At 41.2% G+C, this 27,883-nt stretch overlaps 1 protein-coding gene across 7 annotated transcripts in view; it reads right to left on the bottom strand.

Moving 5' to 3' along the window:
- The window catches only part of PALM2AKAP2 (PALM2 and AKAP2 fusion), a 310,829-nt gene that overhangs the window by 146,596 nt on the left and 136,350 nt on the right, over positions 1-27,883 (bottom strand). For all 7 annotated transcript variants that reach the window (XM_058173903.1, XM_058173905.1, XM_058173907.1 and 4 more), the window contains 2 exons: positions 8,156-8,270; positions 4,961-4,982 (listed from right to left, as the gene is read on the bottom strand). In XM_058173903.1, coding sequence (XP_058029886.1) covers positions 4,961-4,982; positions 8,156-8,270 — 137 coding nt within the window. The remainder of the gene's footprint in view (positions 1-4,960; positions 4,983-8,155; positions 8,271-27,883) is intronic.

The following is a 27,883-nucleotide window of genomic DNA, read 5'->3' as shown; positions in this document are numbered from 1 at the left end:
TAAAATACCCCATATAAAATTACAGAAAATTTAAAAATTTAAAATTTAAAATTTAGAAATTTAAAAAATCTAAAAAAATCAGTCCAGTACCGCTTGGATGAATAAATAAGTTTTTAATTCCCGACGAAAGGTCCGAAGGTCAGATATTTGGCGCAAACCGGGGGGAAGGTCGTTCCAGAGAGTAGGAGCTCCAACAGAGAAGGCCCTTCCCCTGGGGGCCGCCAGCCGGCATTGCTTGGCGGACGGCACCCTGAGAAGACCCTCTCTGTGAGAGCGTACGGGTCGATGGGAGGCATAAGGTGACAGCAGGCGGTCCCGTAAGTACCCGGGCCCTAAGCCATGGAGCGCTTTAAAGGTGGTAACCAGAACCTTGAAGCGCACCCGAAAGACCACAGGTAGCCAGTGCAGACTGCGCAGGAGTGGTGTTACCCGGGAGCAATGTGGTGCTCCCTCAATCACCCGCGCAGCTGCATTCTGGACTAGCTGAAGTCTCCGGGTGCACCTCAGGGGTAGCCCCATGTAGAGAGCATTGCAATAATCCAGGCGAGAGGTGACGAGAGCATGAGTGACCGTGCATAAGGCATCCCGGTCCAGAAAGGGGCGCAACTGGCGAACCAGGCGAACCTGGTAAAAAGCTCTCCTGGAGACGGCAGCCACATGGTCTTCAAACGACAGCCGTCCATCCAGGAGAACGCCCAAGTTGCGCACCCTTTCCGTCGGGGCCAATGACTCACCCCCAACAGTCAGCTGCGGTTGCAGCTGACTGTACCGAGATGCCGGCACCCACAGCCACTCCATCTTGGATGGATTGAGTCTGAGTCTGTTTCTCCCCATCCAGACCCGTACGGCCTCCAAACAACGGGACAGCACTTCGACAGCTTCGCTGGGGTGGCCTGGGGTGGACAAGTACAGCTGAGTATCATCAGCGTACAGATGATAGCTCACCCCAAAGCCACTGATGACCTCACCCAACGGCTTCATATAGATGTTGAACAGGAGAGGCGAGAGAATCGACCCCTGCGGCACCCCACAAGCGAGGTGCCTCGCAGTCGATCTCTGCCCTCCTGTCAACACCGTCTGCGACCGGTCTGAGAGATAGGAGGAGAACCACCGATAAACGGTGCCTCCCACTCCCAACCCCTCCAACCGGTGCAGCAAGATACCATGGTCGATGGTATCAAAAGCCGATGAGAGATCTAACAGGACCAAGGCAGAGGAGCAACCCCTGTCCCTGGCCCTCCAGAGGTCATCCACCAATGCGACCAAAGCTGTCTCCGTGCTGTGCCCGGGCCGGAAGCCGGACTGGAACGGGTCTAGATAGACAGCTTCCTCCAGGTACTGAGGAAACTGCCACGCCACCACACTCTCTACAACCTTCGCAATAAAGCGAAGGTTGGAGACTGGACGGTAATTACCCAAAATAGCTGGGTCTAGGGAAGGCTTCTTGAGGAGGGGTCTCACCACCGCCTCTTTCAAGGCGGCGGGGAAGATCCCCTCCATCAAAGAAGCATTTATAATCCCTGAGCCAGCCTCGTGTCACCTCCTGAGTGGCCAGCACCAGCCAGGAGGCACGGGTCCAGTAAACATGTAGTGGCATGCAGCCTCCCAGCAGCCTGTCCACGCCCTCGGAGTCACAGAATCGAACTCATCCCAAACGGTATCAACAAGACGCCTCAGTCATCTCATCCGGATCATCGCAATCTTGGTCCAAGCTATCCCGGAGCTGAGCGATTTTATCGATAGATAACCGTTAAACTCCTCGGCACGCCCCTGTAGGTCATCCCGCTCCCCCTGGTGAAGGAGGGAACGGGTTACCCGAAACAGGGCGGCCGGGCGGTTATCTGCCGACGCAATGAGGGAGGAAGCGTAGGAGCGCCTCGCCACCCTCAGTGCCACTAGGTAGGTCCTTGAAAAAGACCTAATTAGTGTCCGATCAGCTTCGGAACGGCTGGACCTCCAAATGCTCTCTAGGCGTCTTCTCCGGCGTTTCATCTCTCTCAGCTCCTCAGAGAACCAAGGAGCTAATTGAGATCTGCGCCGGGTCAGAGGCCGCAAAGGCATGACACGGTCCAAAGCCCCAGCCGCGGCCTGTTCCCAGGCCACAACTAGTTCTTCGGTTGTGCCGTGGGCAAGATCCTCAGGAAACGGCCCAAGCTCCGTCTGGAACCTCTCAGGGTCCATCAGGCGCCTGGGACGGAACCAACGTATTGGTTCCGTCTCCCTGCGGTGGTGAGTAGCGGTCTGAAAGTCTAGGCGGAGGAGAAAATGATCTGACCATGACACCGGTAACGTCATATGGCAGTAGGAAGAATAAAAGTGTTTATATTTGAGAGTAAGCATTTTGAATTGGGTGTAGAAATGGGGCAGTAGCCAGCAAAGATCATCTAAATTAGCCCCATCAGCTTAGCCCAACACATACCTTGTTTCTCCCAAAATGAGACATCCCCTGATAATAAGCCCAATCGGGCTTTTGAGCACATGGCAATAAAGCTAAGCGCTTATTTCAGGGTTCAAAAAAATATAAGACAGGGTCTTATTTTTGGGGGAAACATAGTATTACTGAGCCATGAGGGGGAAATTAGTAAGTCATATAACCTAGTCAATAACAATTTTAACCTTAAACTGAATGCTTTAGTTAACCATGTCATTTGAACAGAGAAGAAAAGGTCAACAGAAGATTAGTCTTCTATTTCTGCTGCTGATACAGATAAGCCCTCAAGTGGCCCTGCAAAAACAGGGCTGTTGAAAAACTGTATTGGTTTTTCTTTTGTTGTTCACATAAACCCTCAGCTACATGGGGTGATGGTGACCGCAGGGGGAAATTGGGGAGGAGGGTTAGTCCTTCACAATTTTGCTCGTAATGGCGCTAAGCTTGATAGCAGCTCCGTTATTTTAAAGAATGTGATAGTGGGGGTGCTGATTGAAAAAAAGGGACTCTTCCGATTTGACCAAGGAATCCATGATTCTTTATCTGCAGCACACATCATGGCTATATCAAAAATGGTTGCATTCCTTTTTTTCTTCATTGATTTTTAGATTCCGAACTGTCATCATATGCAGTCCGTACACCATGTACAATTCAATTCATCCCAATATCTAAATAAGATGTTTATATGGCCACTTTAAAAGTTTCTTCCCCCCATCATTTCTATCATTTTTTTCTGATGGAATTAATTGAGTTTTAAAGGAGAAAAATTAAATGCTATGCCACCAGCTATAAATAGAAGAGAGCAATTTAAACTGATTGTAACAAATACACTCCAGACAAATTTATTAAAGGATGACGTATCCAAAAAAGCAAATGCATAAAACAAACATAAAGTTGGACATGACTGAAAGGTTAAAACAATAATTTTCAGAATCTCCACAGCAAACAGGCATGCCACCGATAGCGCAGGTGGAGATGATTAACTTGATCGTAAGACTCCATGGCCTTTTGCTACAACTCCAGTTTAGACTAGTTCTCATTTTATTGTTCCTCTTTCCACACAAATGATGCTCTTTTGTACTTTCACTTCATAAATTTGCTGCAGGGCATAACTCTATATGTAATCTATGTAAATAATGATAACAGAGACGTACTGATTTTACTGTGGTGTAGCAGACAAACTTCTTTGTAAAAATGCTGGGGTGTCTGCATGAGAGTCTTTTGCGAATCTTTAAATTTGGGATATTATTTTTAAATTGCCTTAAAAGAGCTAGTTATAGAAGAAACAATTCATTAATAACTGGCAGGCAGAATAGATAATGTGCTAAAGTTCTAGAGGAGGAGCCTTGCAACCTCATGCCTATTTATTGTGTTATTAATTTTCTTTCTTAAAACAATATACAGATAGTCCTCAACTTACAAAAGTTTGTTCAATGACTGTTCAAATTTACAATGATGCTGAAAAAAGTGACTTATGAACATCGCAGCATCCCCAGGGTCAGGTGATCAAAATTCGGATGCTTGACAATTTGTTCATATTTATGACAATTACAGTGTCCCTGGGTCATATGATCACCTCAGCAAACTTCTAACAAGCATTTCATTGAGAAAGCCAGATTTACTTAACAACTGTGTTACTAACTTAATAACTGCGCTGATTCACTTAATAATTGTGACAAAGTCGTAAAATGGGGTAAAACTCACTTAACAACTGTCTTGCTTAGCAACAGAAATTTTGGGCTCAGGTGTGGTCACAGGTCAAGGACTACCTATATGCAAGATGACCTCTGGACAATTCAACATGCTAGTATCATTAACAATAAAAGGATATTCAAGCAACTCTGTGATTTGTATGATTAAATTGCACCTAGGCAGTATTGTTGTTATATCATTATTATTGCTGTTTCAGTATGCAGATTAAAAAATACTGTAAAAAAGCTTTATATATTATGATATAACCAATAAACTGTTCCCATAAAAGCTGACATAATTCAGGGTACATGCCTGGGCATAGCACATTATTGAATAGTAATTGATAACAGCAATGTGTTGAGTGATGATGTCTCTCTTTTTTTGGCAAGCAGTTTGTTATTTGCTATTTTAAACAAGCCTCCTCTAGTTTTAGAAGTCGGTTGTGATTTACCCCTTTGGAGATGTACAGATAGCTTCTTATTCTCCTTTCAAGATATGAAACTCATGCTGTTTTTAATGACTAACAGCCTAACTTGCACCTCAGCAGAAATGTGTTATAGAGCATCATGGCCTCTTTGTAAATTCAGAACTCTAGAGTCTTACAAGTTACAATATCAATTCTATGCTGGCCTGGAGTTCTGAAGGTTGAAGCCCAATACATCTGAAAGGGACCAGTATATATGTATGTATGTATGAATGTGTGTGTGTGTGTGTGTGTGTGTGTGTGTGTGTGTGTATTTATGTATGTACAGTATGTGTTAAAAAGTAGTAAATAAAATGCTCCCATATAATAATATATAGTTGCAGATATCAAGTATAAAAGTAAACCAAACTACTTACCTCCATCTTGGTGTGAGAAACTCTGAAATATCAAAAGCATTGGAATCAATTAGTTTGATATAATATTAGTGTTCAAAGTGCTTGACACATAGCACTTGATATTATTTACAGCAGTCCTATAAATTAGGAATAGGCAGGAAGCCACTCTTAAGGGGACCCAATTGGAGCTGATCACAGGTGAGGATTAGGTTTATGTTTAAATATAATTCATGCATATGTTTTCTCTTGCTCAACTATATTCATGTTCAGCTCTTCCACTGATACTTCAATACTTTGTTCCTGTTCTTATTTGCAAGTACATGATCCATTCATTTGCCCACTGCTGTGAGATGTCCCATTCCCACTGAGTAGGAAGATAAAGGCTTCGTTCCCTTTCCATTTAGTATGGAAGGAAACAGTGCTACTAGGAAGCAAAGCACATATTAAAATAGGCTAATATCCATTCTACAATTATTTTGGATTATATTTCCCATTATCTATTGTCCGTGTTGGCTTGGGCTAATCTTGTATCGTGACTGGTAGCTCAGTTTCTTTCCAGGCTTGGCTGTGAGAAACAGACCCTTCTTTTTTTCCTCATGCAGCATGGATGAACATATACACAAGAGGACCTGTTCCCCAATTATAACGGCTTTCTTGTCTCTACAGTCAGCAATAGAGGTGGAATTCTGCAAGGTGAACCGGATATGCTTTCACTATCCCAAGCATCACTATCCCTGTTTATCAGACATATCAGAAAGAAGCTGTTCTAAGCAGTGGTGGGTTTCACGTATGGTTGCTACCAGTTCGCTTGGTTGCAGGAGCCCCACTTCTGCACATGCACAGAGCGTATTTGATGACGTCCGAATGGGTGGGCAGAGCCTCCTGCCACTACCACTACCAGTTTGCCCGACCCGGGGTGAACTGGTAGCAACCCATCACTAGTTCCAAGGCTGCTGAGGAGTCCATAGCTCTCAGAAATAGAAATGGCAACCTCCTGATAAATAGCATGCACATGCAGTTGAAGCATATGGAGTCCTTGATGCTTTGGGAGCTTGGTTGCTTGGTTGCTTTCTTGCAGATATTTCATTACCTGACTGATGATGCACTGATGATGTTACCTAATCAGGTAATGAAATGTCTGGAAGAAACAACCAAGCTCAGAGAGCACTAAGGACGCCACAGTTCAATCCTGAGCTACAAATATTCCTTTCTACTGCTTGAAACATGTGTTGTGTGTAGTGCAAAGGAATTTGCAAGCTGAATATGTAATCAGAACCAGGTGTATGTTATATTCATTTTGTAATTTAATTTACATATTCTTCTTTAATTCTGGCAATGAAAGCTTCTCTAGGTGCCAACACTTCTTTAGAATTCAAAAATGTTCTTTGTAATAATTAATTAATTAATTAATTAACCATTATGCTATCCATTTCGCCTAAATCTGTTTTCTTCTTTTGCCTAAATATGTTCAGCATCCCAACAGCATTGTTTTACATGGCTTTTATTTTAAAATGGAAGTTTCTTTGAGAGAAAGAATGATTTATGCTCCTGTTGGACAGGATGAATATTTCAACTTTCTTCCAGAATATAGTCATGCATGTGGATCCTGCTGTGAAATCAATGTAATTTGTGCGTTATTACTATGGGAATTACAGAGCCTGTGCTGAATTCAGATCAAGTTCATTGCTTTCGAATCTGCCTAAAATGACCTCCCCCAACACAGCGCACCATAAATTGCATTTTAAGTATCTTAATTAAGTACTAAATGAAGTGTAGCTTCATTCTGTCAGAGCAGGGATAGGAAGCAGGGTCATTTCACTGACGTTGCTGAGAGAAAAGTTTCTTCTGACTCCATTGTTCCTGAACAATTTCTATCTAACCAGATATTGTAAGAATGTAGTGATAGTAGAAGCTGGTGCATAAATTTTGTTTTGTCCTCTCTCTATTAATTTTCTTTCTTCAGTGGTGCATTTTAAGATTATAAGGTTTTACTTTTGTAGTTTCTAACTGAAAAGTGAGCCATTCTGGGAGATATTCTGGTTGAGGACCAGAATAAATAAAAATTGTTTGAATCAATTTGAATTTAATGTAGGTAATGTCCCAAGACTTTATCTGACTTGGAAAAAGAAAGAGGTTTCACAAAGCAGCAAGAATTATTGAAAGAGAACACTTGATTTAACAATGTTCTAGAATATTATGCATTTCTTTATTGCTAGCTGTATAAGTTCAAATTTCAATTTCTTCTTTTGCCTAAATATGTTCAGCATTCCAACAGCTTATTTGGAGAAACAAACTCTTCAGTGAATGCATAAATCAATGATAGTACCATGAGTAATTTTATATATGAGGCCCCTTGGAATCTCTGAAGTATCTTGGCAGTTACACATAAGGATTTTTGCAGAATAAATCTCCATTTGGTGGTTCTGGATTATAATAATAATCTGTGTAAACAATTTTAATACCCAACAAGGACTTTAGAATATTTAACCTTAAAATTTCAATTTAAACTATATAGCATTCTGTAATATTTAAATATATAAGCCATTCTACTTCACTTATATAGTGATTTATTTTTTTCATCACTCTTAAACTCTAGGACCAATGAACCAGCATTCCTTAAACTGACACCCCCTAGATCAGGGCTGTCAAACTCCCGGCCCATGGGCCAGATGTGTCACGCGCTGGCCACGCCCACCCCCGTTTTAGCGAAGGGAAAAAAATTCCTAATATGTCACATGATGCCACCATGACGACATTTGACACCCCTGCCCTAGATATATTTCAAATGGAGGGCCCATCTTCCCAGTTAGTGTAGCAATAGTAGGAATGGATTTGAAGTTAGGGAAGTTGTTGTAGATACTTGCCTGTGGGAAGGTATTTAACTTCACTGACCTCTGTAAGACTTGCTTTTGAGTAAGTATTGAGTCACTAAATCTTATTTTGTGTTGTAATGACATTGTTATCATTTCAATGCACCCCATATATTGAAGAGAAAACCTTCTCATGGTTAACTTGAATATCTGGCTACTCTATATAGCTATGAATTAGTGTTAAAGGCAGGAATCAAATTTAATAATTTTCTACTGACTTATCTGATCTTAGTCTGACCCATTCTTCTATGGAGTTTCTCCATTACACCTATCTCTATTTGTATGTAGTTGGAAAGAAAAGTTTTCTCTTAAGATCAAGTTGTTTGAATTTTGTTTTTCAGCTTACCTTTTGTAAGTCCTCAAAAGATTTTTCTGTCTCCTTTAGTTTTTCTAAGATGATCTGTTCTTTGGCAGATATTTGGGATTCTTCACATTCAAGCTTTCCTATTTCTTGTTCTAATCTGGAAAATATATTACAGAAAAATTTATTCATCTGGAAAGATATGTCCACTCAAGTAGGCATATATTTGGCTTAGCTGCAAGATGTTATCTATATATGCAAATGTATCCAGTTGTTTTCTTTAATATCAAATTATCAATATAATTATTGGCAACTGAATAAATAAAGTGAGGATTATTAATTAGGTTATGATGCAATTCTCTCATTTTAATTCACTTTCAACTGAAGGTGTCCTAACCTGGACTGGGAGTATTTTGTACCAGGAAGAGCAAGTTTTTCTTTTGCAGATTTTCTTCCCAAAATAGGAAGGAAAGAAAAAAGGGAGAAAGGAAAGGAATCATTAATACCAGTTATGGACCAAACTGGTTTACTTTAGAAATAAGAATATTAACAAGAAAATCAATAAAATAAGTTTATTATAAGTACACTGTAATTTATATTTCAACTCAAAACCTGCATTTGAACTGATATACAGCAATTCCTTTGGATTAATCTATTCTGGTTTTCAGATATTCTGGATAATTACAATATGTTGCCTTTTTATTATATTTTACTCCCACATTTACTCAATAGTTTTCTCTGATCACCATTTTATCCCGACAATTGTTATTTGAGAGAACACAACAGGGTCACTGTGAATAAGGAAATAGCTATTCCCAATTACCTGAGAGATTAAGAAGGGACAGTTTTACCCTAAACAGCTCTGGGTTTCTTTTTTTACATTCAAGGCCCTTCCCCAATCAGTTCTCCAAGAAAAAGAGTTCTAAAGCTATAGCAGGGGTGAAATCCACTTACCTTCACTACTGATTCGCAAATGGGAGCACGTGCGTACGCTACACCTCTGCGCATGCGCAGAACTTTCTGCGTATGTGTAGTGTGTCAAAAACAGGACGTGATGATATCCGGGTGGGTGGACAGAGCCTCCCGCCACCGGTGCTACCAGTTCGCCAGAGCTGGATAGAACCAGCTGCATTTCACTACTGAGCTATAGAGCAGCAGAAAAAGCTAATACAACCTCCAGTACAAAATTCCCTACCACTCTTCTGAAACCCCTGAATCTTTATAATACTGGTTAAGGTCACAAGTCCCACCCACTCTTGTAGAGGCTACTAAAATCATTGACCAAGAGATCTGACTAGGTTACTAGATCACAGGTTAATTATGTGGAGGGAACAGATAGACGAGGTCCCTCTAAGGCAGTGGTTCTCAACCTTTATAGTGCTGCGACCCCTTTAATACAATTCCCCACAATGTGGCGACCCCTTTAATACAATTCCCCACGATGTGGCGACCCCAACCATAAAATTACTTTCGTTTTGAATTTATTGTGCCTGAAGCCGTATTGGCTAGCAATTTGAAGAGCCTGCAGCTAGCTTGTGGAGTCAACCATTGGAGCGCGATTCTTCGACTCGCAAATATACTTCCCATATTTCCAATGGTCTTAGCGACCCCTGGCAAATCGTCATTCGACCCCCAACGGGGTCCCGACCCACAGGTTGAGAACCGCTGCTCTAAGAAATCTCCTCATTCCAGTCAGACCAATTTTATTGTGAAGAATCTGAACTATGTAACACTTTTGCAAGGATAAAACACAAATTAAATATATTTATCATATCATGTTGTTAATCTACTGATTAAAACTAAAATGCCCATGCCATAGTTTAACAAGTATCACCTATTTTGCTCATTAGCGTTAGCTGCCCTTTCTACATTTTCTTTTCTTTTTCTTATTTTATTGTTCCCCTCAAAACGATGCTATAGAGCACTGCACACCAAAACAACTAGACACAAGAACAGTTTTTCCCCGAACGCCATCACTCTGCTAAACAAATAATTCCCTCAACACTGTCAAACTATTTACTAAATCTGCACTACTATTAATCTTCTCATTGTTCCCATGACCCATCTCCTTCCACTTATGACTGTAACTTTGTTGCTTGTATCCTTACAATTTATACTGATATTGTTTCCTGATTGCTTATTTGTAGCCTATGACTATCATTAAGTGTTGTATCATTAAGTGTTAAATTTATACCTTATGACTATCATTAAGTGTTGTTGTAAGTGTTGTACCTTGATGAAGGTATCTTTTCTTTTATGTACACTGAGAGCATATGCATCTTATGTACACTGAGAGCATATGCAAGACAAATTCCTTGTGTGTCCAATAACACTTGGCCATTAAAAAATAAAAATTCTAACACTGCCATTAAGAATGTTTAGATGTTTCTTCAGATAATATTTATACATCTGATGAAATTTATAACAGACATACATTTTGATAGTGCAAACTAACAAAGCATGTAAGAAGGATTAATTTTCATGGCAACCAGATTCTAGAAATGACATCTGATGTAGAGCATTGTTATATGAAAAGAAAGATATATATCTATGAAACTGGTACTTATTCCGAGAATTAATTGTCTCAAGTTTGTTTAATAACGAGATGGGCACTATATAATTTTAACTAATAAATTTTTAAAATCTAGAGTTTTTTTTAAAAAAGAAATGAATTTATAACATAAATTTGTTTCCTGATTTCTTAGAATATTCCACCACTTGGAATTAACTGAAACTCTTTTCATTGGAATTCTGTATTTCAAAGGTTCATTAAAAAAAGGGTGATAACTATATTTTGATTTCCCATTTCTTCCAACCTAGCTGTTTAGTTTATGATAATTTCTTTTAACGCCTTGGATCCTTCATTCATACTTTCCTAGAGGCCTGAAGAGTGAGTGGGTATCAAAGTCTTGAGCGTTTTCCCTTTCGCCCTTTATGGCATTGGCTGTCAAGTACCAGGGAAATCAAGAGAACCAGGTAATTCAAATGTGTATTAAGGTTTATTATAAACTTAAGTTCTCTACAAGAATCTGAACTACTAACGGTCATGAGAAATTAGCAGGAGTTAAGAATAAAAAGGAATTCAAGGTAGACTGGACTTAGATCCCTTGTGGGTGTGAAGGACTCATGATTGATCACGTGTTTGACCCCTCCCTCGAGTACAGCCTCCCTCAGGGTCATCTCCTACTCCTTTTTTTCCATCCTATGCTTTGTAAAAATTTGGATAAAGATTGAGTCCTACTAGTTTGTGGGTTAATTCAGAATTTTACTTTCTGCAAATATAAGGCATAGTATGATTTCTAACTCTTAAATGTGGTTTCAATTTAAATACCAACAACTTAAAAATGTTTCCAGATTATATGCATACATTTATAGGAGACTCCTATGTATTCCTGAAGAATTTTATGCATTATTTGTAAAAATTCAAACCTGTGTCTATCTGATTAAAGTAATATCAGAATTGGTATTCATTGGCAAATATTTAGACAACTATTGACTGAAAGTGAAAACTACTTCGATCTATTACTGGTATATCCATTTCTCTCATTACAGTGAAGGTACAGGTAAGTTCTTCCGGAAGACTTCCGGAAGATGGCGACCAGGAAGGTTGCACCGGAGAAATGCTCTCTGTAAAAGGGCTCTTTTGAGCTCTTAGGAGAGCAGTTTCCCCGAAGATTCTCCAGAGCCGAAGGTTTTTCCAGGCTGCCGTGGATTGAGGCTGCCGAGGTTCTTCCAGGCTGCTGAGGACTCAGGCGGTGGGCGAAGAGTCGGAGACCGCCGGAGCCTGGACTGCCGCAGCCACGCCGCAGCCACGCCGCCCGCTACCGCCGCCAGCCCTGAGCCGCCGCCAGCCCTGAGACTGCCGCTGCCGGTTGTGCCGCCACCGGAGCTGCCAGCCCCAAGACTGCTGCTGCCAGCTGCCACTGGTGCCGCCGGAGCCGCCGCCGGAGCCGCCGCCAGCCCCGTGAGCGCCACCGGAGCCGCCGCCAGAGCTGCCGCCAGCCCCGGGATTGCCGCTACCGCTTGTGCCGCCAGAGCCGCCAGACCCGAGACCACCGCTACCGCATTAAAGGCGGCTGGAGACACCCGAAACCACTAAAGCCACCCCACCAGACCCGGGACTGCCGCTGCCGCTGCCGATACCGTGAGTCGCACCGCTGCCATCACCGCCCTCCATCATCGCCCTCCCACATTGCTACAAACTTTAAATTTCCCACCAAGGAGATAAAAGCCCAGCAACATTTACAACAACCCTAATCAACCTATCCCCCAATCGGCAGGACTGCTGCAGGACTACTGGTGAGTTCCTAGGAGACTCCAGTCTCCCGGCCTCTACTGACTTTTTGAATCTCCCGCCATTACAGCCACCTGTAAAGAAGCTTCTCCAACCACCCTATCTCACCATTTTAAATTTCCCGCCAAATCTCACTGTTACCATAGTAACTCCCTATTACCATAGCAACTGCCAAATTGACTACCATTTAAAGTTAAAGAGACAGATATAAAATCAAGATAATTGATTAAGTGACAGACACTTAATCATTACTAAAATAAAATAATAATAAATAAAATAAAATAAAATAAAATAAAATAAAATAAAACAAAGGAATAAGAAAGATCATCATTATGCCAGCCAGAAAATCAAACGCTGATAAAATCTTAGAATCAAGATTAACAACTATTGAACAAAACATAGATAAAAGATTACAAGCTATTGAACAAAACCTAGAAAAAAGAATTCAAAATATTGAACAAAACCTAGAAATAAGAATTCAAAATATTGAACAAAACTTAGAAAAAAATTCTATCAGTTATTGAACAAAGTTTCACAGATTTGATAAAACAAATTTCAACACTAAAAAATGAAAACTCTAATGATCTAAATCTCTTCCAAACTCATCTATCACCACAAAATATACAACTTACAACTCAACCTAGACATCAAATTAATACAACACAACCCAATCAACAAACAACTACTAATCAACTAATCAGAGATGCAATGGAGAGAGGACAAAAAATAAATAATGCAATATTATTTGGACTTGAAAACACAAATGAACCAGATATCAATAAGATTCACAACATCATTGGAAATTATAATTCATCAACCATCTCCCCAAATGAAATAATTGCTGTCTCCAGAGATGGACCAGAATATAAAACAGCGATGGGACAACAGCACCAAGATTTTGTAGAGTTATATGCACTAATGAGGACAGCAAACGCAAATTCATAAAGACTATAAACTCAATTGCTAAATCCAACCCTACCTACAGTAAACTTAGATCACGTCCTGACCTATCCTTTCTACAAAGGATACGCTCGTGAACTTCGCACAGAACTTAAAAGAAGACAAGACAATGGTGAATCCAACCTATACATCGACTACCATGCTGATTGCATAAAAAATAAAACCTGCAATCAAAAAATCACCTCCAAACCCCCCATCACCCATAACAATCAACCAGCCATCCCAGTATTCAACCAAGTACCCATCCCCCTACCTCCCATTCAACCAACCATCTTACCAACTATCCAACCAACAGCCATCCAATCAACAATCCAACCAGCCATCCAACCAACCATCCAACCAACCATCCAAGCAGCCATCCAAGCAGCCATCCAAGCAGCCATCCAAACAGCCATCCAACCAGCCATCCAAACAGCCACCCAACAATCCACCCAACCAGCCATCCAAACAGCCACCCAACAATCCACCCAACCAGCCATCCAAACAACCATCCATCCAAACACCCAAAACTACCATCCAACCATCTATACAACCATCTATTGTCCACAACCCCCAACCTACTAACACCCAAAACTAGGTATGCACGCCCCTTACCTCTTCAACACCAATCATATCAGATCTCAAATGCAAATTGATAAATGCAAGAAGCATAGTCAACAAATTACCTGAATTTATCCTCTTATTAAACAGTGGCACATTTGATATCATTTTGTTTTGAAACATGGCTGAATTCATCCCTTCCTGACTCCATTATCTCAAACAAAGAATATCAAGTCTATCGATCAGATCGGGAAAACCGAAGAGGTGGTGGAGTGGCTATCTTTACAAAAGACACTGAATCTAAAAATATCCAAGTAGCACATAAACTCTCTTCCTGAAACCATAGTATGCGACCTATCCCTTGACACTACTCTTCGATTCTTACTATGCTACAGAGCCCCCGACTATGACATTACCCACGCAAATATGCTAACCTCAATGCTAACATGGACTACCTCTTGCCCATACCCTCTTATCTTCCTTGGTGACTTAAATCTACCTCTCATTAACTGGACAACCAATGAATGTTCAACTGACCCAATCCATACTACACTATACAACGCTGTTACAAACCTAGGTCTTGAACAACTTGTAACTAACAATACAAGACTCAACAACTGCCTTGACCTCATCTTCTGCAACAATCCAAACTCAATTTACGGTATACAAATTAAAGAACCTTTTTCAAACAGTGACCACTGCATGATTGATTTTCGTCTCAATATCGTCCATACTTAATTCGTCATAACACCAGAACTCCCAACTACAACTTCAAGAAAGCCAATTACGACCTTATAAACAACGATCTTTCACTTCTGAACTGGCAAAATCTGTTTGCAACCTGCATAACCGCTGATGACCTCTATAGAATCTTCCTACTTGAAATCAATAGAGTCATTAAATTATATGTACCACGAATGACTACCATGTCCAAGAAAACAAACTACCCATATCAATAAAAAGCTTCAATCAAAAAAAATCCTCTGAAAAGAAACAAAAAGGCTATGTTACAAACTTCAGAAACCGTTACAGAAACATATGCAACCAAATTAAAACTGAATGCACAAATTACCACACCAAGCAAGAAGAAAACCTTTACGCACAAATTCCAATCGTGCCTTTTATAATTTTGTCAACAGTAAACTTAAAGATTCAAGATCCATCCCACCACTAAAAGATTCTAACAACAAAGAATGCAATGACGAAACAGTCAAAGCAAACCTCTTCAACATTTTCTTTGGCTCAGTTTTTGTTAACTCCGATAACACATATCCAACATTCCACAAACGAACCAGCAATGACTATGATGATCTAACTCATATAGATTTCACAGAAGACAACGTTGGTAAAGCTCTTCACAACTTAAAACCATCGCTTTCTATTGGACCTGATGGTCTATGTGCATATTTCTTAAAAAAACTTTCCATTAATATAGCTGAACCCCTAAGTATTATCTTTGATAAAGCTTTCACTACCAGTTCTCTTCCCAAACTTTGGTCACTAGCCACAGTCATCCCCATCTTCAAAAAAGGAGACCCCAGCTTAGTCGAAAACTACAGACCGATCTCCCTTTGCTGCGTCACCTGCAAAGTCATGGAATCTATCATCAATCAATCCATTACCTCACACTTAGAAACTAACAACCTACTCTCCAACAAACAATTTGGTTTCAGGAAAAGTTATCATGTAACTTACAACTTCTCCACTGCAAAAACATATGGACTTCAAATCTAGATCAAGGCAAATCAATAGATGCAATCTACATAGACTTCTGCAAAGCTTTTGACTCAGTAGTACACGATAAACTTCTCCTTAAACTAACATCCTATGGCATCTCAGGACCCCTCCACAAATGGATATCTGCTTTTCTGTCTAACAGACAACAAGTGGTCAAAATTGGCAATGCTTTATCAAATCCTGTTCCTGTCAAGAGTGGCGTTCCTCAAGGCAGCGTCCTTGGACCAACACTCTTTATTCTATACATTAATGATCTTTGTGACCATATCTCAAGTAATTGTGTTCTCTTTGCTGACGATGTCAAACTATTTAACACCACAGACAACACTTCTATCATTCAAAACGACCTTGACCATCTAACCGCTTGGTCAAAAAATTGGCAGCTCCAAATTTCAACCAGCAAATGCTCAGTCTTACATATAGGAAAAAAGAACTCTAAAACTAAGTACATACTAGATGGACATTACCTTACAGACGACCCCCATCCCGTTAAAGACCTTGGAGTTTTCATGTCAAATGATCTAAGTGCCAAAGCCCACTGCAACTACATAGCAAAAAGCTCTAAGAGTTGTAAACCTAATTTTATGCAGCTTCTTTTCCAAAACACCACACTACTAACCAGAGCATATAAAACATTTGCTAGACCAATTCTAGAATACAGCTCACCTGTTTGGAACCCTCACCACATCTCTGACATCAATACAATTGAACGTGTCCAGAAATATTTTACAAGAAGAGTTCTCCATTCCTCTGAAAACAACAAAATACCTTATCCCACCAGACTTGAAATCCTAGGCTTAGAAAACTTGGAACTCCGTCGCCTTCGACAAGACCTAAGTTTAGCTCACAGAATCATCTATTGTAATGTCCTTCCTGTCAAAGACTACTTCAGCTTTAATTGCAATAATACAAGGGCAACCAATAGATTTAAACTTAATGTAAACCGCTTTAATCTAGATTGCAGAAAATACGACTTCTGCAACAGAATCATCAGTGCTTGGAATACTTTACCTGACTCTGTGGTCTCTTCCCATAATCCTAACAGCTTTAACCAAAAACTTTCTACTATTGACCTCACCCCATTCCTAAGAGGACCATAAGGGGCGTGCATAAGCGCACAAACGTGCCTACCGTTCCTGTCCTATTGTTTTTCTTTTCTTCTTCCTATATATGTTTATATGTGTATATACTATATAATCTTTTTGTATGATGTTGTGACAAAATAAATAAATAAATAAATAAATAAATAAAGTTTCCCCTGTCCGGTCATATCTGACTCTAGGGCCGTGATGGAGAACCTATGGCATGTGTACCGGAAGTGGCACGCAGAGCCATCTCTTTGGGCATGCCAGCCATCGCCTATTGTTCTTCTCAGTTCCGGCATACATATGTGTGCCAGCCAGCTGGTCTTTGCGTGCGCATGTGGGCCAGAAACAGGAAGACCAGGTGGCCGGTGCGCATGTGCATGCCAGAAATCAGAAGCTCAGCTTCCTGGTGCGCAGATACGTTCCAGGGAGCTGTTCTTCCAGTTTCTGGTGCTCCCCACATGCGTGCATGCTCCCATTTCAGCATTCGGTGCCAAAAAGGTTCACCAACACTGCTCTAGGGGTTGCTGCTCATCTTTGTTTCTTAGCCGAGGGAGCCAGCATTGTCTGAAGACACTTCCATAGTCATGTGGCCACTATACGCTGAGGCACATAGAATAATGTTACCTTCCCACTGAAGTGATACCTATTTATTTATCACATTTGCATGCTTTTGAACTGTTTATACAGTACACTATCTAGAATTTACTATCACTCATTGATTCTTACTTCTATGGATGGGGGAGGAAAAGATCTGATGGGTTTTAAACACTGAGGGTTTTTGTTTGTTATGTGTACCATAACTAGCGTAAAGAGGAGCAGCATCTAGAAATAAATTTCATGGAATCTGCATCATGTGCCTTTGGCATACGCCAGGAATGTAAAACAGAAGGCAGCCCTTTGAGTAGAGGAATTCTGTATCTGCAGTGAAACAGAGTGGCAATTATGAAGCTTGTTTTTGTACATAACCATGGGGAAGCCCTTCTCGGCACAATTAAATGGGTGGCTCTTCAGAGTGAACGTTTGAAATTAGGACAGAAGGCACCTTCGGTAGACCACAGTCAAATGTGTTGAGTGCTGGCACAGCTCATGATTCTTTTGTCATGTCTAGCTTTTTAAAAAAATCTCCTTAATGTTGCACTCAACTCCTAATGACATAGCAACAGTTTTCTTGGCAGTCAAATGAAAGATGGTTTTGACTTTCCAGACTTGTGTACATACTGTAGTCCTGGAATTCCTTGATAGTTTAAGCAGCCACTTGCCGAGGTCACAATATCAGACTAGAATTGCAATATATGAATCGTATTTCAAACCAGACATAACAATAAAGGATACAATCCGCAGGGAAAAGAGGTACACAATGAGTTCGAAATATAATTCATGTATTTCACACAGATGCTTCTTTTAAAAAATAAAGAGTTAAGAATACGTTTGCTTCATTTCATGGGATGCTACTCAGCTGTGCTCAATTTCCTGGTGTTTACACACTCCATTGAAAACAGAAACACAGTTGTCTGGGGACACACGAAAATGCGGTGATGGAAGTAGAGAAAGTGGGATGTGTAATCCTTTCCTCACTGATCATTTTTAATTCAGTGTCATTTCCAATTCTTGCTATTCTTCTTTAATTAGAGTAGAGGCTGGGAGAGAAATTTTGTTTACAAATGGACAAGAAAGCTGCCAATACTGTAAGTTTTGCCCACAGATGTAGATTTTAGGCACAGTGCTTAGGCTCATAAAAATATGATTGAAACTGAACATTAACAGAAAAATGACACAAGTATATGAAAACAGAAATAAGACTTTGTTGATGCTACTCTTTGCTGCATCCTTTTCTTTGCCTATTACAGGGGTCCCCAAACCTGGCAGCTTTAAGATTTGTGGACTTCAACTCCCAGAATTCTCCAGCCAGCTATGCTGGAGTTGAAGTCCACAAGTCTTAAAGCTGCCAAGTTTGAAGACCTCTGGCCTATTAGATCCATATCTGTTCCTACTGTCCTGGAGGAACAGCAAAAGAGAAGTAAGGGAAGACATCAACAGTATATTCCACGCCCTTCAAACGATTATTGCAAAAAGCTGGATTCACCCTTTAAATGGATGAACTGCAAAGCACTACCCCTTCTCCTAGAAGCACGAAGCTGTAAACACCTAGCCTGAAGATGATGAATGGGATTTTGTCGAAACGTCGCCAAGACACTTCCAATTTTACGCGGAAGAAAACCCGAATAACCAAAGACCTACAGATATATATATATATATATATATATATATATATATATATATATATATATATATATATATATATATATATATATATATATATATATATATATATATATATATATATATATATTCTGAGGTTTTCATGGTGTTTGTATGTAGGTCTTTGGTTATTTGGGTTTTCTCCCGTGTAAAATTGGAAGTGTCTTGACGATGTTTTGACGAAGATGTAGCACGACCACGAAACGCGAAGCCAAACAACAGCAATGCAGCTCACCAACTCAAAACCCCCTGCATCTCATCCCAACCTAAGCACAACCAAGCCCCCCCCCCAAACAGAACACACCCCCATCCAATCAGAGCACAGCCAACCCCACCATCCAATCAGAGCACAGCCAAACCCCCAACCAATCAGAACACACCTCCACCCAATCAGAACACAGCCAAGCTCCCAACCAATCAGAACACACCTCCACCCAATCAGAACTCAGTCAAGCTCCCAACCAATCAGTTCAAACCCCACTAGCAGTTAAAAGAAAGAAACAGCTGCGATCACGCATTTCTCCTAGAAGCAAGCTGTAAACACCTAGCCTGAAGATGACGAATGGGATTTTGTCAAACGTCGCCAAGACACTTCCAATTTTACGCGAAGAAAACCGAATAACCAAAGACCTACAGATATATATATATATATATATATATATATATATATATATATATATATATATATATATATATATATATATATATATATATATATATATATATATATATATATATATATATATTCTGAGGTTTTCGCGGGTGTTTGTATGTAGGTCTTTGGTTATTTGGGTTTTCTCCCGTGTAAAATTGGAAGTGTCTTGACGATGTTTTGACGAAGATGTAGCACGACCACGAAACGCGAAGCCAAACAACAGCAATGCAGCTCACCAACTCAAATCCCCCTGCATCTCATCCCAACCTAAGCACAACCAAGCCCCCCCCCCAAACAGAACACACCCCCATCCAATCAGAGCACAGCCAACCCCACTATCCAATCAGAGCACAGCCAAACCCCCAACCAATCAGAACACACCTCCGCCCAATCAGAACAGAGCCAAGCTCCCAACCAATCAGAACACACCTCCACCCAATCAGAACTCAGTCAAGCCCCCAACCAATCAGTTCAAACCCCCACTAGCAGTTAAAAGAAAGAAACAGCTGCGATCACGCATTTCTCCTAGAAGCACGAAGCTGTAAACACCTAGCCTGAAGATGACGAATGGGATTTTGTCAAAACGTCGCCAAGAAACTTCCAATTTTACGCGGGAGAAAACCCGAATAACCAAAGACCTACAGATATATATAGATATATATAGATATAGATATATATATATATATATATATATATATATATATATATATATATATATATATATATATATATATATATATATATATATTCTGAGGTTTTCATGGTGTTTGTATGTAGGTCTTTGGTTATTTGGGTTTTCTCCCGTGTAAAATTGGAAGTGTCTTGACGATGTTTTGACGAAGATGTAGCACGACCACGAAACGCGAAGCCAAACAACAGCAATGCAGCTCACCAACTCAAATCCCCCTGCATCTCATCCCAACCTAAGCACAACCAAGCCCCCCAAACAGAACACACCCCCATCCAATCAGAGCACAGCCAACCCCACTATCCAATCAGAGCACAGCCAAACCCCCAACCAATCAGAACACACCTCCGCCCAATCAGAACAGAGCCAAGCTCCCAACCAATCAGAACACACCTCCACCCAATCAGAACTCAGTCAAGCTCCCAACCAATCAGTTCAAACCCCCACTAGCAGTTAAAAGAAAGAAACAGCTGCGATCACGCATTTCTCCTAGAAGCACGAAGCTGTAAACACCTAGCCTGAAGATGACGAATGGGATTTTGTCAAAACGTCGCCAAGACACTTCCAATTTTATGCGGGAGAAAACCCGAATAACCAAAGACCTACAGATATATATATATATATTTCCCATTGTGAAAATGTCATGCATGTGTTCTGAAGTGCTAAATTCAGCCAATAATTTGTATTTTCATTAGCAATATTTCTGGCCTCCCCTGTCAAAAATATTAAATCTGTTGTGCAGAATTTTAATACAATGTCTTAATGTGATGTTATATAATCAAGGGAGTTTTAGCTATATTAAAGGTGTTTGAAATTTTCTGTTAGCCTCTCTCACAGAGCTATAAAGCCTAGGTTCTTTACCAAACAACAATGATTATAAACGCCCATTCATTTATTTTAATTTGCTGCTCATAAATGTTTCAGCCAGATAAGTTATGTCAACTACATGCAATAAGACTGAATTTTAAAAAACCTAGGTGAATGCAAAAGTGGTTTATAGTTTTTTGTTTTTGTGAATTCCAGAATACATCACGATTGTGTTGGGCAAGTAAAGAGGACATTTATTGATTACTGTATTTTTTAGACTATAAGACACTCCAAAGTATAAGATGCACCTAGCTTTTAGGGAGTAAAACAAGGGGGAAAAATCTGCCTCTGCCTCTGAGCAATTTTCCTCCTTGCAGCAAACAGCAAACAGCCTGGTCAGCTTCAGCACAGCCTGCTTTAGCACAAGTAGCTGATTGGTGGTTGGATCGGCCTCCAGGAATACCGGCTATCAGTGGTTCCAGGCGGCGGGGATCGCTGTCGCCGCTGCATATCCCTGCTGCCTAGAATGGGCCAACAACTGGACTCACGGAGGCCGAAAATGGGGCACGCGGAGGTGGCAGCAGCAATGGGCAGCGATGGGCTGCAATCCCTGCAGCCTGGTACAGCTGAAAGGCGGTATTCCGGGAGGTTGATCCAACCGCCAATCAGCTGCTTGTGCTAAAGCAGGCTGTGCTGAAGCTGACCGTGCTGTTTGCTGTTTGCTCCAAGGAAGTAAATTGCTGGGAAGCAGAGGTTGAAGGGTGGGGGCTGGCAGATGGGTGGGGCTTCGGCAACATTAGCTGTATAAGACGCACAGACATTTCCACCCACTTTTTGGGTGGGGGAAAGTGTGTCTTATACACCAAAAAATACGGTAATTAATCTTAGGAAAAGAGCAATGAGAAACATAGACATGTTTGTTTGTTTGTTTGTTTGTTTGTTTATTTATTTATCACACTTTTATACCGCCCTTCTCCGAAGACTCAGGGCGGTTTACAGCCAAGGTAAAAATTTTACAGAAATAAATGATTAAGAACATTATTTAAAAATCTGATTCCAAGAATTGGTTTCATAATTTAAAACTAATAAAATATAAAATAGACCCTAATAAAACCACCGTTTAAAATTACAATTAGGCCAACCCTGCACCTTTGAATAAAAAAGTCTTACGCTCGCGCTTAAAGGCCCGGAGGTCGGAGAGTTGGCGTAGCCCCAGAGGTAACTCATTCCACAGGGCAGGAGCCCCCACAGAGAAAGCCCTCCCCCTGGGAGCCGCTAGTCGGCATTGTTTGGCCAACGGCACCCTGAGGAGGCCCTCCCTATGGGAGCACACAGGTCAATGGGAGGCTGTTGGTGGCAGTAGGCGGTCCCGTAAGTAACCCGGTCCCAAGCCATGGAGCGCTTTAAAGGTGAGAACCAACACCTTGAATTGCACCCGGAAGACCACCGGTAACCAGTGCAGCCTGCACAGGAGAGGTGTTATATGGGAGCTATGAGCTGCTCCTTCTATCCCCCGCGCAGCCGCATTCTGGACCAGTTGGAGCCTCCTGGTGCTCTTCAAGGGGAGCCCCATGTAGAGAGCATTGCAGTAGTCCAGGCAAGAGGTGACGAGGGCATGAGTGACAGTGCATAACGAATCCCGGTCCAGGAAGGGATGCAAGTGGCGTATCAGGCGCACCTGATAAAAAGCTCCCCTGGTGACGGCCGTCAAATGCTCTTCTAGCGACAGCCATACATCCAGGAGAATGCCTAAGTTGCGTACCATCTCCCTGGGGGCCAATGCCTTGCCCCCCACAGCGATGGAACTAGCTGACTGTGCCGGGATGCTGGCATCCACAGCCACTCAGTCTTGGATGGCTTGAGTCGAAGTCTGTTCTTCCCCATCCAGACCTGTACGGCCTCCAGACACCGGGACATTACTTCAACGGCTTCGTTGGGGTGGTTCGGGGTGGAGATATACAGCTGAGTATCATCAGCATATAGATGGCAACTCACCCCGAAACCATGGATGATCTCCCCCAGCGGCTTCATATAAATGTTGAACAGGAGCGGCGAGAGAACTGACCCCTGCAGCACCCCACAAGTGAGGTGCCTCGCAGTTGATCTCTGCCCTCCTGTCAACACAGTCTGCGAACAGTCAGAGAGGTAGGAGAGAACCACCGAAAAATGGTGCCCCCCACTCCCAAGCCCCCCAACCGCCGCAGAAGGATACCATGGTCGATGGTATCAAAAGCTGCTGACAGATCTAGTAGGACCAGGACAGAGGAGCAACCCCTGTCCCGAGCCGTCCAGAGATCATCAACCAACGCGCCCGAAGTCGTCTCCGTGCTGTACCCAGGCCGGAAGCCGGACTGGCACGGGTCTAGATAGACCGTTTCCTCCAGGTACCGGGGAAGCTGCCATGACACCACACTCTCGACAACCTTCGCCACAGAACAAAGGTTGGAGACAGGACGATCATTAGCTAACACCGCTGGATCCAGGGAGGGCTTCTTAAGGAGGAGCCTCACCACCACCTCTTTCAAGGCAGCTGGGAAGACACCCTCCACTAAAGAAGCGTTGATAATTCCCTGAAGCCAGCCTCATGTAACCTCCTGTGTGGCCAGTACCAACCAGGAGGGACACTGGTCCAGTAAACATGTGGTCGCATTCAGCCTCCCCAGTAACCTGTCCATGTCCTCGGGAGTCACAGAGTCGAACTCTCCTCAAACAACATGTTCTTAAGGAAATAGACATATTAACGGCAAATTAAAGCAATGATCATAAAGCAATAAAGCAGTGATAATGTATGAGTGGTAAAGTTGGATACTGATAGAGAATAAAAAGAGAATGATGTATTTGGAGATGGTTATTAAAGTACGATGGTATTGCAAGAGGAACCCATCATTCAGTTCTGGACTAAACAAAAGCTAACTGTTCTTCTGAGGCAATGATCAACAAGCAAAAATTCATGGTCTTTGGGCATGTGATGAGACTTGAAAATAGAGTGAAAATAGAGTGGAAAAAACAGGGTGCCGTTGGCATGTTTTGCAATGACCAGAGAAGTAGCAGGGTAAACAAGGCAGATGGATGAGATCAAAGAATTACTGGAAAGTCCTTGAAAGCTGTTGCAGGAGATGGGTCAGAATAATTGGTATTTGTCCATGTGCCAATCTCATTATCTGTAACTGAAGGCATTTCCTTGCAGGAAAGTCCTCGACTAACAACCAGTGGCTTAGGGACCATTCAAACTCAACCTAAAGATACTTATGGCCTGGTTTTGAAGTCCCAATAGCCAGGCCCTCCCCCATCACATTTTTGGCACTCAGCAACCGCCCCACATTTATGGCCATTTGCAGCATCCCACAGTCATGTGACCACAATTTATGTCTTTTCCTGGAAAGCAGCATTTACTTCTGCATTCGCTTAACAACTGCCTCAGAAAATGTCATAAAATCGGGTTGGTCATGTGATGACCCACTCAATGATCAGCATGACTTATGGCTGTAATTCCAGGTTCAATTCATCCTCTACAACAATGGTTCTCAACCTTTATAGTGCTGCGACCCCTTTAATACAATTCTCCACGATGTGGCGACTCCAACCGTAAAATTATTTTCGTTTTGAATTTATCACGCCTGAAGCCGTATTGGCTAGCGATCTGAACTGCTTGCGATTGCCTTGAGGACGGAGGCATTAAAGCGGAGACTCCTCCCCTATTAAGTTTATCGCGCCTGAAGCCAGAATAGGCTAGCGATTGGGAGTGATTGCAGCTGGCTTGAGAGGGAGACATCAGAGCAAAGATTTCTCTCTTTTTTAATTCATCGTGCCTGAAGCCAAATTCGGCTAGCGATTTGAAGAGCCTGCAGCTGGCTTGTAGAGTCAACCATTGGAGCGCGATTCTTCGACTCGCAAGTATACTTCCCATATTTCCAATGGTCTTAGGCGACCCCTGGCAAATTGTCATTCAACCCCCAATGGGGTCCCGACCCACAGGTTGAGAACCGCTGCTCTACAAGAACAGGATGACCTGTATTTGTACCTAACCCATCATGAACATGGCCTAGCAGCATCTTTTTTCTCTTGTGTCCACATGACATTATTTTCAACTCACTCTCAAGTGGTATTTCACACATCTTAAAGTCATCCTTAGCGGTTCTGATGTTAAAGCAACATTTCCTCCCTTAAGGAGACAAGATGTGGCAGTTTGGTCATGAATTAAACATGGTTCTCTTTAGAAACCACTTGGTGAGTGCCACACTCAATTGTTTGCCTAAGGATTTGAAGTATTGGCATCTATTAAGTTGGTGTGCCTATGCCCCCTCCCCCTGTTTCATGGACACCGTCTTCCAGGGGCATTTTACTCTTAATAGTGGAAGAATTTGTTTCTTCATATCAGGTTCTCTCCCTATACCTGTCCGGTCTCCAAGCAGTTCCTGATATGGAGACTGGGATCGGCCCCAACAGCAGCTGCTCATTGCTGGCAGCTAGAGAGGACTGCAAGGAGAAGTGGAAGCAGGGCCGCTGAGAGGATTATTAAGTGCTGGAACAAGACTAATTTGGGCCCCCTCACCTCATTTCATAAACTGAAGTGAAATATAAAATATATTCATAAACGAAATGAAACTAAACTTGCAAACTTAAAATAAATAAGTAATGAAATTAAAATTCAATAAATTACATAAATAATTGTTCACTGAGTTTCAGAGTAATAAAGGTTATGTCAAACAAGGCTGCAAGGTGGTTTTGCTATACACACGAAGTATAGAGTATGAAGTATATATCCAATATTGTTTTTTTAAAAAAAATTGATTTTGTAAAAATGTAAAGAAAAATTTCCCCTTCATGGGCCCCCTTTGAGTTCCATGGGCTCCGGAACAATGTACCGGCTGCACCCCCCTTTCCTCAGGCCTGAGTGGAAGAGAGACATAAATTCACTCTCTGCTGCTTCATAGCACAACTCACAAAGTCTGTCCACTCTAATTCAGGCTGCTTTTGAATGCTGATTTAGTGTTCTTCCAACATAAACCCAAGTGCAAAAGGAACAAACTATCAGCTCTGGTTTGGCACAAATGTTTTATGCTAGCGTGTTCAAAGGGTTTTTGATAATCAGTTAGTATTAGTATTAGTATAGTATTCTAGTAATGCTGTTCTGGAATAGTAATAAACTTCTGTCCAAACAGAGCCCAAAGCCAGCTTATATCACTTGAGCTCCTGCTGAAATTCTTCTTCCACCCTCAGTTCTACAATCTAATGGTTAAAGGTTTCCGGCTGGCTGGTGTCATTTTGGGGGGAAAGGGTGGGGGTGGGGTGGGGAAGCAAAGCCAGAGAATACATGAATCCTGACTTTAATGTGCCCTCTACACTGCAAATAAGTACAAATACTGTATATTTGGCATCATTATGTCAACAGCAGAATAGAAATGGCCAGTAGGACAGCAAATGTTATGCTGTTATAATTTGAGGCTATCTTAAGAACTAATGGAAAGTACTCATTTAGCCATGAGGGAGTGGTTTCATTTTGATTTTGCCATAATTCTAAGAATTTTCTTGGATATACTGTAGATTTCATTGTTTTCAGTTATTTACTCCTAAAAATACCTTCATAGGCTGAGACTGAAATCCTAACTATATTTGCTTCCATTACTAATGTTATTTTTAGTCAGGACTTCCCATTTGATTTAATGTTTTAGCTGCTTTTGCTTTTATTTTTTAGTTTGTACATGTCCAGAGTCAATTGGAGTTGGATGTCTAATAATTATAAACAAACAATACTGAAAAGCACTGGCCACCAAGTTATGACTACATTAACGAACCCAATAACAAATTGGAAAAGGGCAGTTTTTGATAAACCATTAAAATATGTAAGCTGTGGGTTGTAGTTTTGTAATTTGCTAGGTTTTAATTGTTGGTTTTAATTGTATATGTATTGTGTTTTATCTTTGGCTGTACACCGCCCTGAATCCTTCGGGAGAAGGGCGGTATAAAAATTTAATTTAATAATAATAATAATAATAATAATAATAATAATAATAATAATAATAATAATAATAATAATAATAATAATAATATAATAGCTGGCATTCAAAATGTAATCCAGAAGTGACTTTGAGTGAGATTTGTGCTGAATGCAAAATCTTGTTAAGATTAGAAAGAGCATGATCATTTTTATTCCTTTTCAAGGGAAAGGTATGAACAGCTCGATCATGACTTTCAAACTTCAAATCCTCCCCCCCATGGGAGAAATAGTTGAACCACCTGTGCTGAAAAGTTGAGCGAGAACTGGTAGACATCTTGACACATCATATGTAGCCAAATCTTTATGGGGGCTATTATCATTAAGGGACACTTCAGTGCGATGACTTGTCCAAAAGGCAGTTGCTACTCAGTAAGCACATGATAAACTGTGCTTAGAATAGGATATCTCAAACCTTGGGAACTTTAAGGCATATGGACTATTTCATATTGGGCCAGTTTGGTCTAGAAGCTGACAGAAAGCAGAATGGACTTCCCAGACTTTAAAGAGGCTGGCTCTATTAGGAGGGCTAGAAAATGCATTTGCTTGAAGTAAAGTAGAATTGTGATGACATCCTCTTAAGTCATCTTATGTCATTTCTCTTGCTTTAGAAAAATGCTATATGTGCCATCTTTTCTCTTCATTCAGACAAGCTTGCAGAAGGCAATTGTCCCAGAATGATTCTGATTCTTAGTTTTTAAAAATATATTTTAAAAATATATTTAAATATATTTTGGGCCGTGGTGGCTC

Source organism: Ahaetulla prasina, chromosome 2, assembly GCF_028640845.1.
Source record: "Ahaetulla prasina isolate Xishuangbanna chromosome 2, ASM2864084v1, whole genome shotgun sequence".
NCBI classification, from domain to species: domain Eukaryota; kingdom Metazoa; phylum Chordata; class Lepidosauria; order Squamata; family Colubridae; genus Ahaetulla; species Ahaetulla prasina.
The sequence above is the reverse complement of the archived record's forward strand: the minus strand, read 5'-3'. Positions and strand labels throughout refer to the sequence as shown.